The 21,897-nt window shown below is 36.6% G+C and overlaps 1 protein-coding gene across 2 annotated transcripts in view; it reads right to left on the reverse strand.

Moving 5' to 3' along the window:
- Nucleotides 1-21,897, reverse strand: part of LOC139387148 (juxtaposed with another zinc finger protein 1-like) — a 70,029-nt gene that overhangs the window by 17,818 nt on the left and 30,314 nt on the right. For both annotated transcript variants that reach the window (XR_011629134.1, XM_071133189.1), the window contains exons 2-4: nt 20,388-20,460; nt 18,017-18,207; nt 16,934-17,103 (exon numbers count right to left, since the gene is read on the reverse strand). Coding sequence is in view for 1 of the 2 variants with exons in the window: in XM_071133189.1 (XP_070989290.1) it covers nt 16,934-17,103; nt 18,017-18,207; nt 20,388-20,460 (434 nt within the window). In the remaining variant the exon portion in view is untranslated. The remainder of the gene's footprint in view (nt 1-16,933; nt 17,104-18,016; nt 18,208-20,387; nt 20,461-21,897) is intronic.

A 21,897-nucleotide genomic window follows, 5' to 3' on the forward strand; every position in this document is an offset into this window, starting at 1 on the left:
TACTAACTATATATCATGTTTCTTGTACAGCCTAGAGTCTACTACTAACTATATATCATGTTTCTTGTACAGCCTAGTCTACTACTAACTATATATCATGTTTCTTGTACAGCCTAGTCTACTACTAACTATATATCATGTTTCTTGTACAGCCTAGTCTACTACTAACTATATATCATGTTTCTTGTACAGCCTAGTCTACTACTACTAACTATATATCATGTTTCTTGTACAGCCTAGTCTACTACTAACTATATATCATGTTTCTTGTACAGCCTAGAGTCTACTACTAACTATATATCATGTTTCTTGTACAGCCTAGAGTCTACTACTAACTATATATCATGTTTCTTGTACAGCCTAGTCTACTACTACTAACGATATATCATGTTTCTTGTACAGCCTAGTCTACTACTAACTATATATCATGTTTCTTGTACAGCCTAGAGTCTACTACTAACTATATATCATGTTTCTTGTACAGCCTAGTCTACTACTACTAACTATATATCATGTTTCTTGTACAGCCTAGAGTCTACTACTAACTATATATCATGTTTCTTGTACAGCCTAGAGTCTACTACTAACTATATATCATGTTTCTTGTACAGCCTAGAGTCTACTACTAACTATATATCATGTTTCTTGTACAGCCTAGTCTACTACTAACTATATATCATGTTTCTTGTACAGCCTAGTCTACTACTAACTATATATCATGTTTCTTGTACAGCCTAGAGTCTACTACTAACTATATATCATGTTTCTTGTACAGCCTAGAGTCTACTACTAACTATATATCATGTTTCTTGTACAGCCTAGAGTCTACTACTAACGATATATCATGTTTCTTGTACAGCCTAGAGTCTACTACTAACTATATATCATGTTTCTTGTACAGCCTAGTCTACTACTACTAACTATATATCATGTTTCTTGTACAGCCTAGAGTCTACTACTAACTATATATCATGTTTCTTGTACAGCCTAGAGTCTACTACTAACTATATATCATGTTTCTTGTACAGCCTAGAGTCTACTACTAACTATATATCATGTTTCTTGTACAGCCTAGAGTCTACTACTAACTATATATCATGTTTCTTGTACAGCCTAGTCTACTACTAACTATATATCATGTTTCTTGTACAGCCTAGTCTACTACTAACTATATATCATGTTTCTTGTACAGCCTAGTCTACTACTACTAACTATATATCATGTTTCTTGTACAGCCTAGAGTCTACTACTAACTATATATCATGTTTCTTGTACAGCCTAGTCTACTACTACTAACTATATATCATGTTTCTTGTACAGCCTAGAGTCTACTACTAACGATATATCATGTTTCTTGTACAGCCTAGAGTCTACTACTAACTATATATCATGTTTCTTGTACAGCCTAGTCTACTACTACTAACTATATATCATGTTTCTTGTACAGCCTAGAGTCTACTACTAACTATATATCATGTTTCTTGTACAGCCTAGTCTACTACTAACTATATATCATGTTTCTTGTACAGCCTAGAGTCTACTACTAACTATATATCATGTTTCTTGTACAGCCTAGAGTCTACTACTAACTATATATCATGTTTCTTGTACAGCCTAGTCTACTACTAACTATATATCATGTTTCTTGTACAGCCTAGAGTCTACTACTAACTATATATCATGTTTCTTGTACAGCCTAGAGTCTACTACTAACTATATATCATGTTTCTTGTACAGCCTAGAGTCTACTACTAACTATATATCATGTTTCTTGTACAGCCTAGTCTACTACTAACTATATATCATGTTTCTTGTACAGCCTAGAGTCTACTACTAACTATATATCATGTTTCTTGTACAGCCTAGTCTACTACTAACTATATATCATGTTTCTTGTACAGCCTAGTCTACTACTAACTATATATCATGTTTCTTGTACAGCCTAGTCTACTACTAACTATATATCATGTTTCTTGTACAGCCTAGTCTACTACTACTAACTATATATCATGTTTCTTGTACAGCCTAGTCTACTACTAACTATATATCATGTTTCTTGTACAGCCTAGAGTCTACTACTAACTATATATCATGTTTCTTGTACAGCCTAGAGTCTACTACTAACTATATATCATGTTTCTTGTACAGCCTAGTCTACTACTACTAACGATATATCATGTTTCTTGTACAGCCTAGTCTACTACTAACTATATATCATGTTTCTTGTACAGCCTAGAGTCTACTACTAACTATATATCATGTTTCTTGTACAGCCTAGTCTACTACTACTAACTATATATCATGTTTCTTGTACAGCCTAGAGTCTACTACTAACTATATATCATGTTTCTTGTACAGCCTAGAGTCTACTACTAACTATATATCATGTTTCTTGTACAGCCTAGAGTCTACTACTAACTATATATCATGTTTCTTGTACAGCCTAGTCTACTACTAACTATATATCATGTTTCTTGTACAGCCTAGTCTACTACTAACTATATATCATGTTTCTTGTACAGCCTAGAGTCTACTACTAACTATATATCATGTTTCTTGTACAGCCTAGAGTCTACTACTAACTATATATCATGTTTCTTGTACAGCCTAGAGTCTACTACTAACTATATATCATGTTTCTTGTACAGCCTAGTCTACTACTACTAACTATATATCATGTTTCTTGTACAGCCTAGTCTACTACTAACTATATATCATGTTTCTTGTACAGCCTAGAGTCTACTACTAACTATATATCATGTTTCTTGTACAGCCTAGAGTCTACTACTAACTATATATCATGTTTCTTGTACAGCCTAGAGTCTACTACTAACTATATATCATGTTTCTTGTACAGCCTAGAGTCTACTACTAACTATATATCATGTTTCTTGTACAGCCTAGAGTCTACTACTAACTATATATCATGTTTCTTGTACAGCCTAGAGTCTACTACTAACTATATATCATGTTTCTTGTACAGCCTAGAGTCTACTACTACTATATATCATGTTTCTTGTACAGCCTAGAGTCTACTACTAACTATATATCATGTTTCTTGTACAGCCTAGTCTACTACTAACTATATATAATGTTTCTTGTACAGCCTAGTCTACTACTAACTATATATCATGTTTCTTGTACAGCCTAGTCTACTACTAACTATATATCATGTTTCTTGTACAGCCTAGAGTCTACTACTAACTATATATCATGTTTCTTGTACAGCCTAGAGTCTACTACTAACTATATATCATGTTTCTTGTACAGCCTAGTCTACTACTAACTATATATCATGTTTCTTGTACAGCCTAGTCTACTACTAACTATATATCATGTTTCTTGTACAGCCTAGAGTCTACTACTACTAACTATATATCATGTTTCTTGTACAGCCTAGTCTACTACTAACTATATATCATGTTTCTTGTACAGCCTAGAGTCTACTACTAACGATATATCATGTTTCTTGTACAGCCTAGTCTACTACTACTAACTATATATCATGTTTCTTGTACAGCCTAGTCTACTACTAACTATATATCATGTTTCTTGTACAGCCTAGAGTCTACTACTAACTATATATCATGTTTCTTGTACAGCCTAGTCTACTACTAACTATATATCATGTTTCTTGTACAGCCTAGAGTCTACTACTAACGATATATCATGTTTCTTGTACAGCCTAGTCTACTACTAACTATATATCATGTTTCTTGTACAGCCTAGAGTCTACTACTAACTATATATCATGTTTCTTGTACAGCCTAGTCTACTACTAACTATATATCATGTTTCTTGTACAGCCTAGAGTCTACTACTAACGATATATCATGTTTCTTGTACAGCCTAGTCTACTACTACTAACTATATATCATGTTTCTTGTACAGCCTAGTCTACTACTAACTATATATCATGTTTCTTGTACAGCCTAGAGTCTACTACTAACGATATATCATGTTTCTTGTACAGCCTAGTCTACTACTAACTATATATCATGTTTCTTGTACAGCCTAGTCTACTACTAACTATATATCATGTTTCTTGTACAGCCTAGTCTACTACTACTAACTATATATCATGTTTCTTGTACAGCCTAGTCTACTACTACTAACGATATATCATGTTTCTTGTACAGCCTAGTCTACTACTACTAACTATATATCATGTTTCTTGTACAGCCTAGAGTCTACTACTAACTATATATCATGTTTCTTGTACAGCCTAGTCTACTACTACTAACTATATATCATGTTTCTTGTACAGCCTAGAGTCTACTACTAACTATATATCATGTTTCTTGTACAGCCTAGAGTCTACTACTAACTATATATCATGTTTCTTGTACAGCCTAGTCTACTACTAACTATATATCATGTTTCTTGTACAGCCTAGAGTCTACTACTAACTATATATCATGTTTCTTGTACAGCCTAGTCTACTACTAACTATATATCATGTTTCTTGTACAGCCTAGTCTACTACTAACTATATATCATGTTTCTTGTACAGCCTAGAGTCTACTACTAACTATATATCATGTTTCTTGTACAGCCTAGTCTACTACTAACTATATATCATGTTTCTTGTACAGCCTAGTCTACTACTAACGATATATCATGTTTCTTGTACAGCCTAGAGTCTACTACTAACTATATATCATGTTTCTTGTACAGCCTAGAGTCTACTACTAACTATATATCATGTTTCTTGTACAGCCTAGTCTACTACTAACTATATATCATGTTTCTTGTACAGCCTAGTCTACTACTAACTATATATCATGTTTCTTGTACAGCCTAGAGTCTACTACTAACTATATATCATGTTTCTTGTACAGCCTAGTCTACTACTAACTATATATCATGTTTCTTGTACAGCCTAGTCTACTACTAACTATATATCATGTTTCTTGTACAGCCTAGAGTCTACTACTAACTATATATCATGTTTCTTGTACAGCCTAGTCTACTACTAACTATATATCATGTTTCTTGTACAGCCTAGTCTACTACTAACGATATATCATGTTTCTTGTACAGCCTAGAGTCTACTACTAACTATATATCATGTTTCTTGTACAGCCTAGAGTCTACTACTAACTATATATCATGTTTCTTGTACAGCCTAGTCTACTACTAACTATATATCATGTTTCTTGTACAGCCTAGTCTACTACTAACTATATATCATGTTTCTTGTACAGCCTAGTCTACTACTAACTATATATCATGTTTCTTGTACAGCCTAGAGTCTACTACTAACTATATATCATGTTTCTTGTACAGCCTAGAGTCTACTACTAACTATATATCATGTTTCTTGTACAGCCTAGAGTCTACTACTAACTATATATCATGTTTCTTGTACAGCCTAGTCTACTACTAACTATATATCATGTTTCTTGTACAGCCTAGTCTACTACTAACTATATATCATGTTTCTTGTACAGCCTAGTCTACTACTAACTATACATCATGTTTCTTGTACAGCCTAGTCTACTACTACTAACTATATATCATGTTTCTTGTACAGCCTAGTCTACTACTAACTATATATCATGTTTCTTGTACAGCCTAGTCTACTACTAACTATATATCATGTTTCTTGTACAGCCTAGTCTACTACTAACTATATATCATGTTTCTTGTACAGCCTAGTCTACTACTAACTATATATCATGTTTCTTGTACAGCCTAGAGTCTACTACTAACTATATATCATGTTTCTTGTACAGCCTAGAGTCTACTACTAACTATATATATCATGTTTCTTGTACAGCCTAGTCTACTACTAACTATATATCATGTTTCTTGTACAGCCTAGTCTACTACTACTAACTATATATCATGTTTCTTGTACAGCCTAGTCTACTACTAACTATATATCATGTTTCTTGTACAGCCTAGTCTACTACTACTAACTATATATCATGTTTCTTGTACAGCCTAGTCTACTACTAACTATATATCATGTTTCTTGTACAGCCTAGTCTACTACTAACTATATATCATGTTTCTTGTACAGCCTAGAGTCTACTACTAACTATATATCATGTTTCTTGTACAGCCTAGAGTCTACTACTAACTATATATCATGTTTCTTGTACAGCCTAGTCTACTACTAACTATATATCATGTTTCTTGTACAGCCTAGTCTACTACTAACTATATATCATGTTTCTTGTACAGCCTAGAGTCTACTACTACTAACTATATATCATGTTTCTTGTACAGCCTAGTCTACTACTAACTATATATCATGTTTCTTGTACAGCCTAGAGTCTACTACTAACGATATATCATGTTTCTTGTACAGCCTAGTCTACTACTAACTATATATCATGTTTCTTGTACAGCCTAGTCTACTACTAACTATATATCATGTTTCTTGTACAGCCTAGAGTCTACTACTAACTATATATCATGTTTCTTGTACAGCCTAGAGTCTACTAACTACTACTAACGATATATCATGTTTCTTGTACAGCCTAGTCTACTACTAACTATATATCATGTTTCTTGTACAGCCTAGTCTACTACTAACTATATATCATGTTTCTTGTACAGCCTAGTCTACTACTAACGATATATCATGTTTCTTGTACAGCCTAGAGTCTACTACTAACTATATATCATGTTTCTTGTACAGCCTAGAGTCTACTACTAACTATATATCATGTTTCTTGTACAGCCTAGTCTACTACTAACTATATATCATGTTTCTTGTACAGCCTAGTCTACTACTAACTATATATCATGTTTCTTGTACAGCCTAGAGTCTACTACTAACTATATATCATGTTTCTTGTACAGCCTAGTCTACTACTAACTATATATCATGTTTCTTGTACAGCCTAGTCTACTACTAACTATATATCATGTTTCTTGTACAGCCTAGAGTCTACTACTAACTATATATCATGTTTCTTGTACAGCCTAGTCTACTACTAACTATATATCATGTTTCTTGTACAGCCTAGTCTACTACTAACGATATATCATGTTTCTTGTACAGCCTAGAGTCTACTACTAACTATATATCATGTTTCTTGTACAGCCTAGAGTCTACTACTAACTATATATCATGTTTCTTGTACAGCCTAGTCTACTACTAACTATATATCATGTTTCTTGTACAGCCTAGTCTACTACTAACTATATATCATGTTTCTTGTACAGCCTAGTCTACTACTAACTATATATCATGTTTCTTGTACAGCCTAGAGTCTACTACTAACTATATATCATGTTTCTTGTACAGCCTAGAGTCTACTACTAACTATATATCATGTTTCTTGTACAGCCTAGAGTCTACTACTAACTATATATCATGTTTCTTGTACAGCCTAGTCTACTACTAACTATATATCATGTTTCTTGTACAGCCTAGTCTACTACTAACTATATATCATGTTTCTTGTACAGCCTAGTCTACTACTAACTATACATCATGTTTCTTGTACAGCCTAGTCTACTACTACTAACTATATATCATGTTTCTTGTACAGCCTAGAGTCTACTACTAACTATATATCATGTTTCTTGTACAGCCTAGAGTCTACTACTAACTATATATCATGTTTCTTGTACAGCCTAGTCTACTACTACTAACTATATATCATGTTTCTTGTACAGCCTAGTCTACTACTAACTATATATCATGTTTCTTGTACAGCCTAGTCTACTACTAACTATATATCATGTTTCTTGTACAGCCTAGTCTACTACTACTAACTATATATCATGTTTCTTGTACAGCCTAGTCTACTACTAACTATATATCATGTTTCTTGTACAGCCTAGTCTACTACTAACTATATATCATGTTTCTTGTACAGCCTAGTCTACTACTAACTATATATCATGTTTCTTGTACAGCCTAGAGTCTACTACTAACTATATATCATGTTTCTTGTACAGCCTAGTCTACTACTACTAACTATATATCATGTTTCTTGTACAGCCTAGTCTACTACTAACTATATATCATGTTTCTTGTACAGCCTAGTCTACTACTAACTATATATCATGTTTCTTGTACAGCCTAGTCTACTACTACTATATATCATATCTTGTACAGCCTAGTTTACTTGTACAGCCTAGTCTACTACTAACTATATATCATGTTTCTTGTACAGCCTAGTCTACTACTAACTATATATCATGTTTCTTGTACAGCCTAGTCTACTACTAACTATATATCATGTTTCTTGTACAGCCTAGTCTACTACTAACTATATATCATGTTTCTTGTACAGCCTAGAGTCTACTACTAACTATATATCATGTTTCTTGTACAGCCTAGTCTACTACTAACTATATATCATGTTTCTTGTACAGCCTAGTCTACTACTAACTATATATCATGTTTCTTGTACAGCCTAGTCTACTACTAACTATATATCATGTTTCTTGTACAGCCTAGAGTCTACTACTAACTATATATCATGTTTCTTGTACAGCCTAGAGTCTACTACTAACTATATATCATGTTTCTTGTACAGCCTAGTCTACTACTAACTATATATCATGTTTCTTGTACAGCCTAGTCTACTACTACTAACTATATATCATGTTTCTTGTACAGCCTAGTCTACTACTAACTATATATCATGTTTCTTGTACAGCCTAGTCTACTACTACTAACTATATATCATGTTTCTTGTACAGCCTAGTCTACTACTAACTATATATCATGTTTCTTGTACAGCCTAGTCTACTACTAACTATATATCATGTTTCTTGTACAGCCTAGAGTCTACTACTAACTATATATCATGTTTCTTGTACAGCCTAGAGTCTACTACTAACTATATATCATGTTTCTTGTACAGCCTAGTCTACTACTAACTATATATCATGTTTCTTGTACAGCCTAGTCTACTACTAACTATATATCATGTTTCTTGTACAGCCTAGAGTCTACTACTACTAACTATATATCATGTTTCTTGTACAGCCTAGTCTACTACTAACTATATATCATGTTTCTTGTACAGCCTAGAGTCTACTACTAACGATATATCATGTTTCTTGTACAGCCTAGTCTACTACTACTAACTATATATCATGTTTCTTGTACAGCCTAGTCTACTACTAACTATATATCATGTTTCTTGTACAGCCTAGAGTCTACTACTAACGATATCATGTTTCTTGTACAGCCTAGTCTACTACTAACTATATATCATGTTTCTTGTACAGCCTAGAGTCTACTACTAACTATATATCATGTTTCTTGTACAGCCTAGTCTACTACTAACTATATATCATGTTTCTTGTACAGCCTAGTCTACTACTAACTATATATCATGTTTCTTGTACAGCCTAGTCTACTACTAACTATATATCATGTTTCTTGTACAGCCTAGAGTCTACTACTAACTATATATCATGTTTCTTGTACAGCCTAGTCTACTACTAACTATATATCATGTTTCTTGTACAGCCTAGTCTACTACTAACTATATATCATGTTTCTTGTACAGCCTAGAGTCTACTACTAACTATATATCATGTTTCTTGTACAGCCTAGTCTACTACTAACTATATATCATGTTTCTTGTACAGCCTAGAGTCTACTACTAACTATATATCATGTTTCTTGTACAGCCTAGAGTCTACTACTAACTATATATCCTGTTTCTTGTACAGCCTAGTCTACTATTAACTATATATCATGTTTCTTGTACAGCCTAGAGTCTACTACTAACTATATATCATGTTTCTTGTACAGCCTAGTCTACTACTAACTATATATCCTGTTTCTTGTACAGCCTAGTCTACTACTACTAACTATATATCATGTTTCTTGTACAGCCTAGTCTACTACTAACTATATATCATGTTTCTTGTACAGCCTAGTCTACTACTAACTATATATCATGTTTCTTGTACAGCCTAGTCTACTACTAACTATATATCATGTTTCTTGTACAGCCTAGAGTCTACTACTAACTATATATCATGTTTCTTGTACAGCCTAGTCTACTACTAACTATATATCATGTTTCTTGTACAGCCTAGTCTACTACTAACTATATATCATGTTTCTTGTACAGCCTAGAGTCTACTACTAACTATATATCATGTTTCTTGTACAGCCTAGTCTACTACTACTAACTATATATCATGTTTCTTGTACAGCCTAGAGTCTACTACTAACTATATATCATGTTTCTTGTACAGCCTAGAGTCTACTACTAACTATATATCATGTTTCTTGTACAGCCTAGAGTCTACTACTAACTATATATCATGTTTCTTGTACAGCCTAGAGTCTACTACTAACTATATATCATGTTTCTTGTACAGCCTAGTCTACTACTAACTATATATCATGTTTCTTGTACAGCCTAGTCTACTACTAACTATATATCATGTTTCTTGTACAGCCTAGTCTACTACTAACTATATATCATGTTTCTTGTACAGCCTAGAGTCTACTACTAACTATATATCATGTTTCTTGTACAGCCTAGTCTACTACTAACTATATATCATGTTTCTTGTACAGCCTAGAGTCTACTACTACTAACTATATATCATGTTTCTTGTACAGCCTAGAGTCTACTACTAACTATATATCATGTTTCTTGTACAGCCTAGAGTCTACTACTAACTATATATCATGTTTCTTGTACAGCCTAGTCTACTACTACTAACTATATATCATGTTTCTTGTACAGCCTAGAGTCTACTACTAACTATATATCATGTTTCTTGTACAGCCTAGTCTACTACTACTAACTATATATCATGTTTCTTGTACAGCCTAGAGTCTACTACTAACTATATATCATGTTTCTTGTACAGCCTAGTCTACTACTAACTATATATCATGTTTCTTGTACAGCCTAGAGTCTACTACTAACTATATATCATGTTTCTTGTACAGCCTAGAGTCTACTACTAACTATATATCATGTTTCTTGTACAGCCTAGTCTACTACTAACTATATATCATGTTTCTTGTACAGCCTAGTCTACTACTAACTATATATCATGTTTCTTGTACAGCCTAGTCTACTACTAACTATATATCATGTTTCTTGTACAGCCTAGAGTCTACTACTAACTATATATCATGTTTCTTGTACAGCCTAGAGTCTACTACTAACTATATATCATGTTTCTTGTACAGCCTAGTCTACTACTAACTATATATCATGTTTCTTGTACAGCCTAGTCTACTACTACTAACTATATATCATGTTTCTTGTACAGCCTAGTCTACTACTAACTATATATCATGTTTCTTGTACAGCCTAGTCTACTACTACTAACTATATATCATGTTTCTTGTACAGCCTAGTCTACTACTAACTATATATCATGTTTCTTGTACAGCCTAGTCTACTACTAACTATATATCATGTTTCTTGTACAGCCTAGAGTCTACTACTAACTATATATCATGTTTCTTGTACAGCCTAGAGTCTACTACTAACTATATATCATGTTTCTTGTACAGCCTAGTCTACTACTAACTATATATCATGTTTCTTGTACAGCCTAGTCTACTACTAACTATATATCATGTTTCTTGTACAGCCTAGAGTCTACTACTACTAACTATATATCATGTTTCTTGTACAGCCTAGTCTACTACTAACTATATATCATGTTTCTTGTACAGCCTAGAGTCTACTACTAACGATATATCATGTTTCTTGTACAGCCTAGTCTACTACTACTAACTATATATCATGTTTCTTGTACAGCCTAGTCTACTACTAACTATATATCATGTTTCTTGTACAGCCTAGAGTCTACTACTAACGATATATCATGTTTCTTGTACAGCCTAGTCTACTACTAACTATATATCATGTTTCTTGTACAGCCTAGAGTCTACTACTAACTATATATCATGTTTCTTGTACAGCCTAGTCTACTACTAACTATATATCATGTTTCTTGTACAGCCTAGAGTCTACTACTAACGATATATCATGTTTCTTGTACAGCCTAGTCTACTACTACTAACTATATATCATGTTTCTTGTACAGCCTAGTCTACTACTAACTATATATCATGTTTCTTGTACAGCCTAGAGTCTACTACTAACGATATATCATGTTTCTTGTACAGCCTAGTCTACTACTAACTATATATCATGTTTCTTGTACAGCCTAGAGTCTACTACTACTAACTATATATCATGTTTCTTGTACAGCCTAGAGTCTACTACTAACGATATATCATGTTTCTTGTACAGCCTAGAGTCTACTACTAACTATATATCATACTAACTATTCTTGTACAGCCTAGTCTACTACTAACTATATATCATGTTTCTTGTACAGCCTAGTCTACTACTAACTATATATCATGTTTCTTGTACAGCCTAGTCTACTACTAACTATATATCATGTTTCTTGTACAGCCTAGTCTACTACTAACTATATATCATGTTTCTTGTACAGCCTAGTCTACTACTAACTATATATCATGTTTCTTGTACAGCCTAGTCTACTACTAACTATATATCATGTTTCTTGTACAGCCTAGAGTCTACTACTAACTATATATCATGTTTCTTGTACAGCCTAGTCTACTACTAACTATATATCATGTTTCTTGTACAGCCTAGTCTACTACTAACTATATATCATGTTTCTTGTACAGCCTAGAGTCTACTACTAACTATATATCATGTTTCTTGTACAGCCTAGTCTACTACTAACTATATATCATGTTTCTTGTACAGCCTAGAGTCTACTACTAACTATATATCATGTTTCTTGTACAGCCTAGAGTCTACTACTAACTATATATCCTGTTTCTTGTACAGCCTAGTCTACTACTAACTATATATCATGTTTCTTGTACAGCCTAGAGTCTACTACTAACTATATATCATGTTTCTTGTACAGCCTAGTCTACTACTAACTATATATCCTGTTTCTTGTACAGCCTAGTCTACTACTACTAACTATATATCATGTTTCTTGTACAGCCTAGTCTACTACTAACTATATATCATGTTTCTTGTACAGCCTAGTCTACTACTAACTATATATCATGTTTCTTGTACAGCCTAGTCTACTACTAACTATATATCATGTTTCTTGTACAGCCTAGTCTACTACTAACTATATATCATGTTTCTTGTACAGCCTAGTCTACTACTAACTATATATCATGTTTCTTGTACAGCCTAGTCTACTACTAACTATATATCATGTTTCTTGTACAGCCTAGTCTACTACTAACTATATATCATGTTTCTTGTACAGCCTAGAGTCTACTACTAACTATATATCATGTTTCTTGTACAGCCTAGTCTACTACTAACTATATATCATGTTTCTTGTACAGCCTAGAGTCTACTACTAACTATATATCATGTTTCTTGTACAGCCTAGAGTCTACTACTAACTATATATCCTGTTTCTTGTACAGCCTAGTCTACTACTAACTATATATCATGTTTCTTGTACAGCCTAGAGTCTACTACTAACTATATATCATGTTTCTTGTACAGCCTAGTCTACTACTAACTATATATCCTGTTTCTTGTACAGCCTAGTCTACTACTACTAACTATATATCATGTTTCTTGTACAGCCTAGTCTACTACTAACTATATATCATGTTTCTTGTACAGCCTAGTCTACTACTAACTATATATCATGTTTCTTGTACAGCCTAGTCTACTACTAACTATATATCATGTTTCTTGTACAGCCTAGTCTACTACTAACTATATATCATGTTTCTTGTACAGCCTAGTCTACTACTAACTATATATCATGTTTCTTGTACAGCCTAGTCTACTACTAACTATATATCATGTTTCTTGTACAGCCTAGAGTCTACTACTAACTATATATCATGTTTCTTGTACAGCCTAGAGTCTACTACTAACTATATATCATGTTTCTTGTACAGCCTAGAGTCTACTACTAACTATATATCATGTTTCTTGTACAGCCTAGTCTACTACTAACTATATATCATGTTTCTTGTACAGCCTAGTCTACTACTAACTATATATCATGTTTCTTGTACAGCCTAGTCTACTACTAACTATATATCATGTTTCTTGTACAGCCTAGTCTACTACTAACTATATATCATGTTTCTTGTACAGCCTAGAGTCTACTACTAACTATATATCATGTTTCTTGTACAGCCTAGAGTCTACTACTAACTATATATCATGTTTCTTGTACAGCCTAGAGTCTACTACTAACTATATATCATGTTTCTTGTACAGCCTAGTCTACTACTAACTATATATCATGTTTCTTGTACAGCCTAGAGTCTACTACTAACTATATATCATGTTTCTTGTACAGCCTAGAGTCTACTACTAACTATATATCATGTTTCTTGTACAGCCTAGTCTACTACTAACTATATATCATGTTTCTTGTACAGCCTAGAGTCTACTACTAACTATATATCATGTTTCTTGTACAGCCTAGTCTACTACTAACTATATATCATGTTTCTTGTACAGCCTAGAGTCTACTACTAACTATATATCATGTTTCTTGTACAGCCTAGTCTACTACTACTAACTATATATCATGTTTCTTGTACAGCCTAGAGTCTACTACTAACTATATATCATGTTTCTTGTACAGCCTAGTCTACTACTACTAACTATATATCATGTTTCTTGTACAGCCTAGTCTACTACTAACTATATATCATGTTTCTTGTACAGCCTAGTCTACTACTAACTATATATCATGTTTCTTGTACAGCCTAGAGTCTACTACTAACTATATATCATGTTTCTTGTACAGCCTAGAGTCTACTACTAACTATATATCATGTTTCTTGTACAGCCTAGAGTCTACTACTAACTATATATCATGTTTCTTGTACAGCCTAGTCTACTACTACTAACTATATATCATGTTTCTTGTACAGCCTAGTCTACTACTAACTATATATCATGTTTCTTGTACAGCCTAGTCTACTACTAACTATATATCATGTTTCTTGTACAGCCTAGAGTCTACTACTAACTATATATCATGTTTCTTGTACAGCCTAGAGTCTACTACTAACTATATATCATGTTTCTTGTACAGCCTAGAGTCTACTACTAACTATATATCATGTTTCTTGTACAGCCTAGTCTACTACTACTAACTATATATCATGTTTCTTGTACAGCCTAGAGTCTACTACTAACTATATATCATGTTTCTTGTACAGCCTAGTCTACTACTACTAACTATATATCATGTTTCTTGTACAGCCTAGAGTCTACTACTAACTATATATCATGTTTCTTGTACAGCCTAGTCTACTACTAACTATATATCATGTTTCTTGTACAGCCTAGTCTACTACTAACTATATATCATGTTTCTTGTACAGCCTAGTCTACTACTAACTATATATCATGTTTCTTGTACAGCCTAGTCTACTACTAACTATATATCATGTTTCTTGTACAGCCTAGAGTCTACTACTAACTATATATCATGTTTCTTGTACAGCCTAGAGTCTACTACTAACTATATATCATGTTTCTTGTACAGCCTAGAGTCTACTACTAACTATATATCATGTTTCTTGTACAGCCTAGAGTCTACTACTAACTATATATCATGTTTCTTGTACAGCCTAGTCTACTACTAACTATATATCATGTTTCTTGTACAGCCTAGAGTCTACTACTAACTATATATCATGTTTCTTGTACAGCCTAGTCTACTACTAACTATATATCATGTTTCTTGTACAGCCTAGAGTCTACTACTAACTATATATCATGTTTCTTGTACAGCCTAGTCTACTACTAACTATATATCATGTTTCTTGTACAGCCTAGAGTCTACTACTAACTATATATCATGTTTCTTGTACAGCCTAGTCTACTACTACTAACTATATATCATGTTTCTTGTACAGCCTAGTCTACTACTAACTATATATCATGTTTCTTGTACAGCAGGATGTCTGCAGGTTTAATGTTTTTCCTTTCAAATAGGACCTAGACAATCAGGTGAGGGGAGAACAGGGGTGGAGGGAACACCCGCAGACACTCGTCCCTCCGTGGAATGACTTTGACACGTGGTCTAGAGTCTACTAACTGTGTCATCAGCCATAACCCTGTCATTCACATCAGCAATGCCATTTTCTCAAGCTGAGCACCATTTATCCCGGACACACAGCCAACCCAGATGGGACATCCTGGAAAAACTCCCTAAATCACTGCAGTGGACGTGGATGTATGTCAAGATGTTGACATACTGCAACACCCTGTTTTCTCAACAGCAGGAACTCGATGGCGGTGTTTGACATCCGTTTGAACTGGGATGTTATATAGACCTCACATAGCAGCAGCTACTCTTCCTGGGGTCCAACACGAAACATGAAACATGACATAATACAGAACATCAACAGACAAGAACAGCTCAAGGACAGAACTACATCAATTTACAAAAGGCACATGTAGCCTACATATCAGTAGATACACACAGACTATCTAGGTCAAATAGGGGAGAGGCGTTGTGCCGTGAGGTGTTGCTTTATCTGCATACAGAGCCTTGGTCTGTTTCGGACCAAACCAACATCTTGGGTAATGGATGGTTTTAATCTGGAGTCTTATGAGAAGGAGACACTCGAACAGAAAGCATAGACTATGTATCTAGCCAATATCCACAGACAGGTAGGTAGAGACAGGATACTTTCCTGACCACATGACCTGATGAATAAACACTCTGGCTCTTAGTTTAACTCAGGGCTCTAGTTAAAAGCTGTTTGAGGTTTTTCCTGGACATGTCACATGGAATACCCCTGGCTCTATTCATGGGGCAGTGCAAGGGAGAGGATATGAGACCCCATTTACACTCGGTAATAACATGCGTCTTGTATTATCTGGTTGCAATCATCTGATCACATGTCAGAGCATTTACACATGGTATTGATTAAATGGACTGAGTGCGGTTGGCCCACCTTGTATCGCTTCTTGCAGCCAGGCACAGGGCAGGCGAAGGGTTTCTCCTCTCCTCCATTCATACACATGGAGCTGAGGATAGACTCTGAGCTGATGGCACTCTCTGTGGTCCAGGACTCACCACTGTCTGACTCCTCATAGTCCACCTCCTCTTCATCATACTCACTGCCTGGAGGGGAGAAACACACACACACACAGACACACACAACACCCATCACAATATGATTTGTCATAAAAACGTGCCTACTGCCGTCCATAAACAATTAGAGTAATACTCCTATTTCAGCAACTCCAGTACTCTGCTCTGATTCAAGCACAGTTAATGACTAAGGCTGAGTCCCATATGGTACCTTTTCCCTATATAGTGCATTAGTTTTGACCAGGGCCCATAAGGCCCATAGTGCACTATAATAGACTGCCATTCGGGACGTATCCTATGACTGGCATGGGCATCCTAGCCTCAAGGGTTTTGGACCGGCTGATGAGACAGATTCAGACTCAAGCCTTCCACATGTGTTCTGGCTGTAGGGTTCCCACAGGGTTCTACTGTTGCCTTATTACTGAGCCCAAGTTTGTGGAGAGACTGAAAAAAATGCTGTTTTGTGGGAAAGAATTTAGCCCGTTTCACAAGGTCCCAGGGTTAAGGCAATGCAAAATAAGATTTGGCTCCACAACCACAAGAACCAAGGAGACCAAGGAGCAGCAACTAGGAGAGAAAAACCCAGCACATCTTACTAAGTGGCAACATGGGAAAGACACAAACAAAGAACACAAGTAAGTAAATACCATGGCAACTTGAAATGATGAGATTCTGATTAAATAAGCCCTGTACCTTCCCTGTGTATGACTATACCAACTGACTGTGAGAGTCAACCCTCTATGCTTCTCTAAGGACCCTGCTGTGAGACATTACAGCGCCCATCTTCCCTGAATTACCTCCATGTCTTCTCCTGAAACTTAAGAGGCATTTCCTGATCCACACTAAAATATGGGACAAGGAAGTGACATAATCCACATTACATAAACTACTGACGCCTGCCTCCTAGATGACGGTGCTGTACTCTGTTGTCACGGTAACCTACCTGTAGGAGTGCTGCTACGGAAGGAGGAGGAGGGTGTGATGGGAGGGGTGAGGTTCCCACTGCTGCGTCTGGGAGGAGTGGAGACGTCACTGCTACGAGGCAGACTGCCTGTCAGAGACTGAGACAGCTTGGGGTGCACCTTCCTCTTCAGCCTCTCAGGCTGCTCCCGACGCGCTGCCTCTGTCATAAACCTGGGCAAGGGAGGGGCCAGAGAGAGAGGGATGAGGACACACAACCACACATCATATATGACCGACTCGGTTTGCGGCCACAAGGCTGTGCTAGCCTGCTGAGCTAAAGCCTAGCTGTTAGCTCAGGGAGTTAACATAAGTCGGATCTTAGGCAAGATTAGTCTCATCATGCCAGCGTGGTTGTTCACAGAACCTCCTCCGTTACAAACGTATATCGCTGAAGTAACTGTACAACAACATGTGCTCTGAGTCTATCATTCATTGAAACCACTCCCATGTTTAACAGTAGGCCTATATATCTAACCAAACTTCATGTTTAACAGAAGGCCTATATCTCTGACCAAACTTCATGTTTAACAGAAGGCCTATATCGCTGACCAAACTTCATGTTTAACAGAAGGCCTATATCTCTAACCAAACTTCATGTTTAACAGTAGGCCTAGATCTCTAACCAAACTTCATGTTTAACAGAAGGCCTATATCTCTGACCAAACTTCATGTTTAACAGTAGGCATATATCTCTAACCAAACTTCATGTTTAACAGTAGGCCTATATCTCTGACCAAACTTCATGTTTAACAGTAGGCCTATATCTCGAACCAAACTTCATGTTTAACAGAAGGCCTATATCTCTGACCAAACTAAATGTTTAACAGTAGGCCTATATATCTAACCAAACTTCATGTTTAACAGTAGGCCTATATCTCTGATAAAACGTCATGATTAACAGAAGGCCTTATATCTCTAACCAAACATTGTTACATTGTAAAGTATTCTGTAAACGTAAGTCATAAAAATGAACTGTTCACACAGACACTGTTAAAGCAGAAGTGAAATGAACAGATGAAATGTGAAACCACATCAGATGTGTCTAAAGACAGGGAGACAGACAGCGGTAGCCAGCCCCTTTATTACACAGTTACACTGCTGCCTCAGAGTGCCTCAGCCCTTTTAAACCTCTTTGATATGGTGAATGAATGGAGAACTGGGATGAGATTGAAATGTCATCTTGGTCTAGTAATGTAGGACCCAGGGCTATATAACATCCTATTACCCAACGCTAACACAATTAAACTGACTTATCCACCAGATGAGGCTGACTGCTGCTAGATGGAAGTTGCTAGTGGAACTAAGATACACACACACACACACACACACACACACACACACACGGAGCAGATTCCCTTGGAAGCTGAAGTGCATGGCCCTATGAAACGACATCAGTTCACTGCTAAAAGCTTTTCTTCCTCCACTGTCCCGGTCCCCTTACTGGGCTCCAACCAGAGGTATTCTGATCACAAACACACGTGGCCGCCCTTCTTGACAACGCACCAACCAGTTGTGCTATAGAAAAGGATCCTAATGGATAGCACCATTGGTGACATTTCAGGCTAGCTGTTGAGCTGAAGGCATGTTCTTACCTCTACTGTTACATGGACTTAGACCTTAAACACAAACCTCCACACGGTCATACTGACATAAGTAACCATTTCATCTATTTACTAATGACATTTGGTCCTTCATGCCTTTTCTGGCCAGAGTTAGGACAGTTTCAACTGAACCATAAGAATAGCGTTCATTAGGGATTTCAGAACCATGATCCTTTCAGACATGGTTCAAGGTCTGATTGGTAAATACACTGAACAAATAGTCTTCAGGAGTATTTCTGTCTGTAATAAAGCCCTTTTATGGGGGAAAACTCATTCTGATTGGCTGGGCCTGGGTCCCCATTGGGTGTGTCTGGCTCCCAAATGGGTGGGCCTACCCATGGCTGCGCCCCTGCCCAGTCACGTAAAGTCCATAGATTAGGGCCTCATTTAGTTATTTAAATGGACTGATCTTCTTTAATGAACTGTAACTCAGCAACATCTTTGAAATTGTTGTATTCAGATTTTTGTTAAGTAGGGTTAGGGTTAGGGTTAAGGGTTAAGGGTTAAGGGGTTAGGGGTTAGGGGTTGGGGGTTAGGGTTAAGGTTAAGGTTAAGGTTAGGGTTAAGGGTTAAGGGTTAAGGGTTGGGGGTTGGGGTTAGGGTTAGGGTTAGGGGTTAGGGGTTAGGGGTTAGGGTTAAGGGTTAGGGTTAAGGGTTAGGGTTAAGGGTTAAGGGTTAAGGGTTAGGGGTTAGGGGTTAGGGGTTAAGGGTTAGGGTTAGGGGTTAGGGTTAGGCTAGTAGCCTGCTCACCTGTTGATGTAGCTGAGGGCAACATAGGTGGGCTGCTGCTGCTCCTGCTTCTCCAACTGACGAGGATCTGTGTCTGACGAGAGACAGAGGTGGAGAGAGAGGTGGAGAGAGAGGTTAGCCTAATCATATAACAGCAGATAACACACAAAGGTGCCACTGCACAGTCTTCCTAACAATTGCATGTGGTCAAGAGGGGCAGGAGTGGTTGTGTGTGCGGACTGGGTGTGTGTCACTCTCACCAAAACAACAGTAGCTAGCTAGTGTGATGATGTCATGGGCGCTGTCTAGACTAGTCGTCGTCCTCAAGCTAAGCACCACTGGAGATCGTCCACAAACCACCTCGTATCCAAACCCCTCTCTCACATCTCATCAACAAACTAGATGAAGGAGCTGTTTATTAAAAACTCACAACAAAGAAGGCTGGTCTAATCTAGGCTATACAACGTATTTAATGAAGTCTTCCATGATACTGGCTGGCACTGGCTTTCTCATAAGTCTTCTGATCTGATTCTACTTTAACTACGCAGACTCTTCCTTACTGCAGACACCATATTGCCCATAGTACCAGACAACACTCCACACACACTGTGCTTTCCCATGCTGTGCTCCAGACATTTGGCTTGGCTCTGCAGTGCTGCCAAACAATGGACAACCTCCCTCCCTCCATCGCTCTCTCTCTCTCTCTCTCTCCCTCCACACCCTGAGGTGAACCAGGCCCAACTTCAAACAGCCTCCCCACTGCCATGCCATGTGGGAGTGGGGAGATGCCCCATAAAACCACCCAGTGTCTGCCACTCACCAGCTGTGCCTGCCTGCCTACCTAGTGCCTGCCTCTGCCTGGTCTGGGCTATGGGAAAGTGCTGCCCCCCCGTGGCCAAGAAGAGAAACACTGGCAGCATGTGGCCCCAAGGGTCAAAGGTTATATCCCAAATGGCACTCTATTCAGTATATCGTGCACTACTTTTGACCAGGGCCCATAGGGCTCAGCCTATAGGCCATTTGGAACACAGCCAAGCAACCACAGCCTTTAGGGGAAGGGCTCTTCAAAACTACAGGAGTGCCACTAGTGTGTGGGCAGGCTTTTGTTTCAGCCCTGCCCTAAACAACCCGATTCAGAGTGTATCAATATAATGACACTGCGTATGGTGTTCGCCTCGCTGGCATATCTAAATCAATAGATAAGCTAAGTGCAGTTTGAGGGTCTTTAGATCATCAAGCCTTTCCCATGTTCAAGTAAACGAGCAAAGCAAGTTGCAACATGTTATGTGTGTGTACCAAAACACACCCTGGTATCCGCCTGAGGTCACACTGACTTATTCTTATAAAGCAGAAGCACCCCGTGAATGTCTTCAAAGCTCTCCCACTGAGGTGTTGCCCCAGATTTACACTAGATCTGACCTGTGACCCCTCATAAAAACCACTTCTGCAGCTTTTCCGGAGAGCGTTCACTTTGGGTGGGTCCAACATAGAGATCTTATTCAATTAAGTGTTCTTTATGTAATTCTAGGGG

The sequence above is a fragment of the Oncorhynchus clarkii genome, chromosome 3 (genome assembly GCF_045791955.1).
Source record: "Oncorhynchus clarkii lewisi isolate Uvic-CL-2024 chromosome 3, UVic_Ocla_1.0, whole genome shotgun sequence".
NCBI classification, from domain to species: domain Eukaryota; kingdom Metazoa; phylum Chordata; class Actinopteri; order Salmoniformes; family Salmonidae; genus Oncorhynchus; species Oncorhynchus clarkii.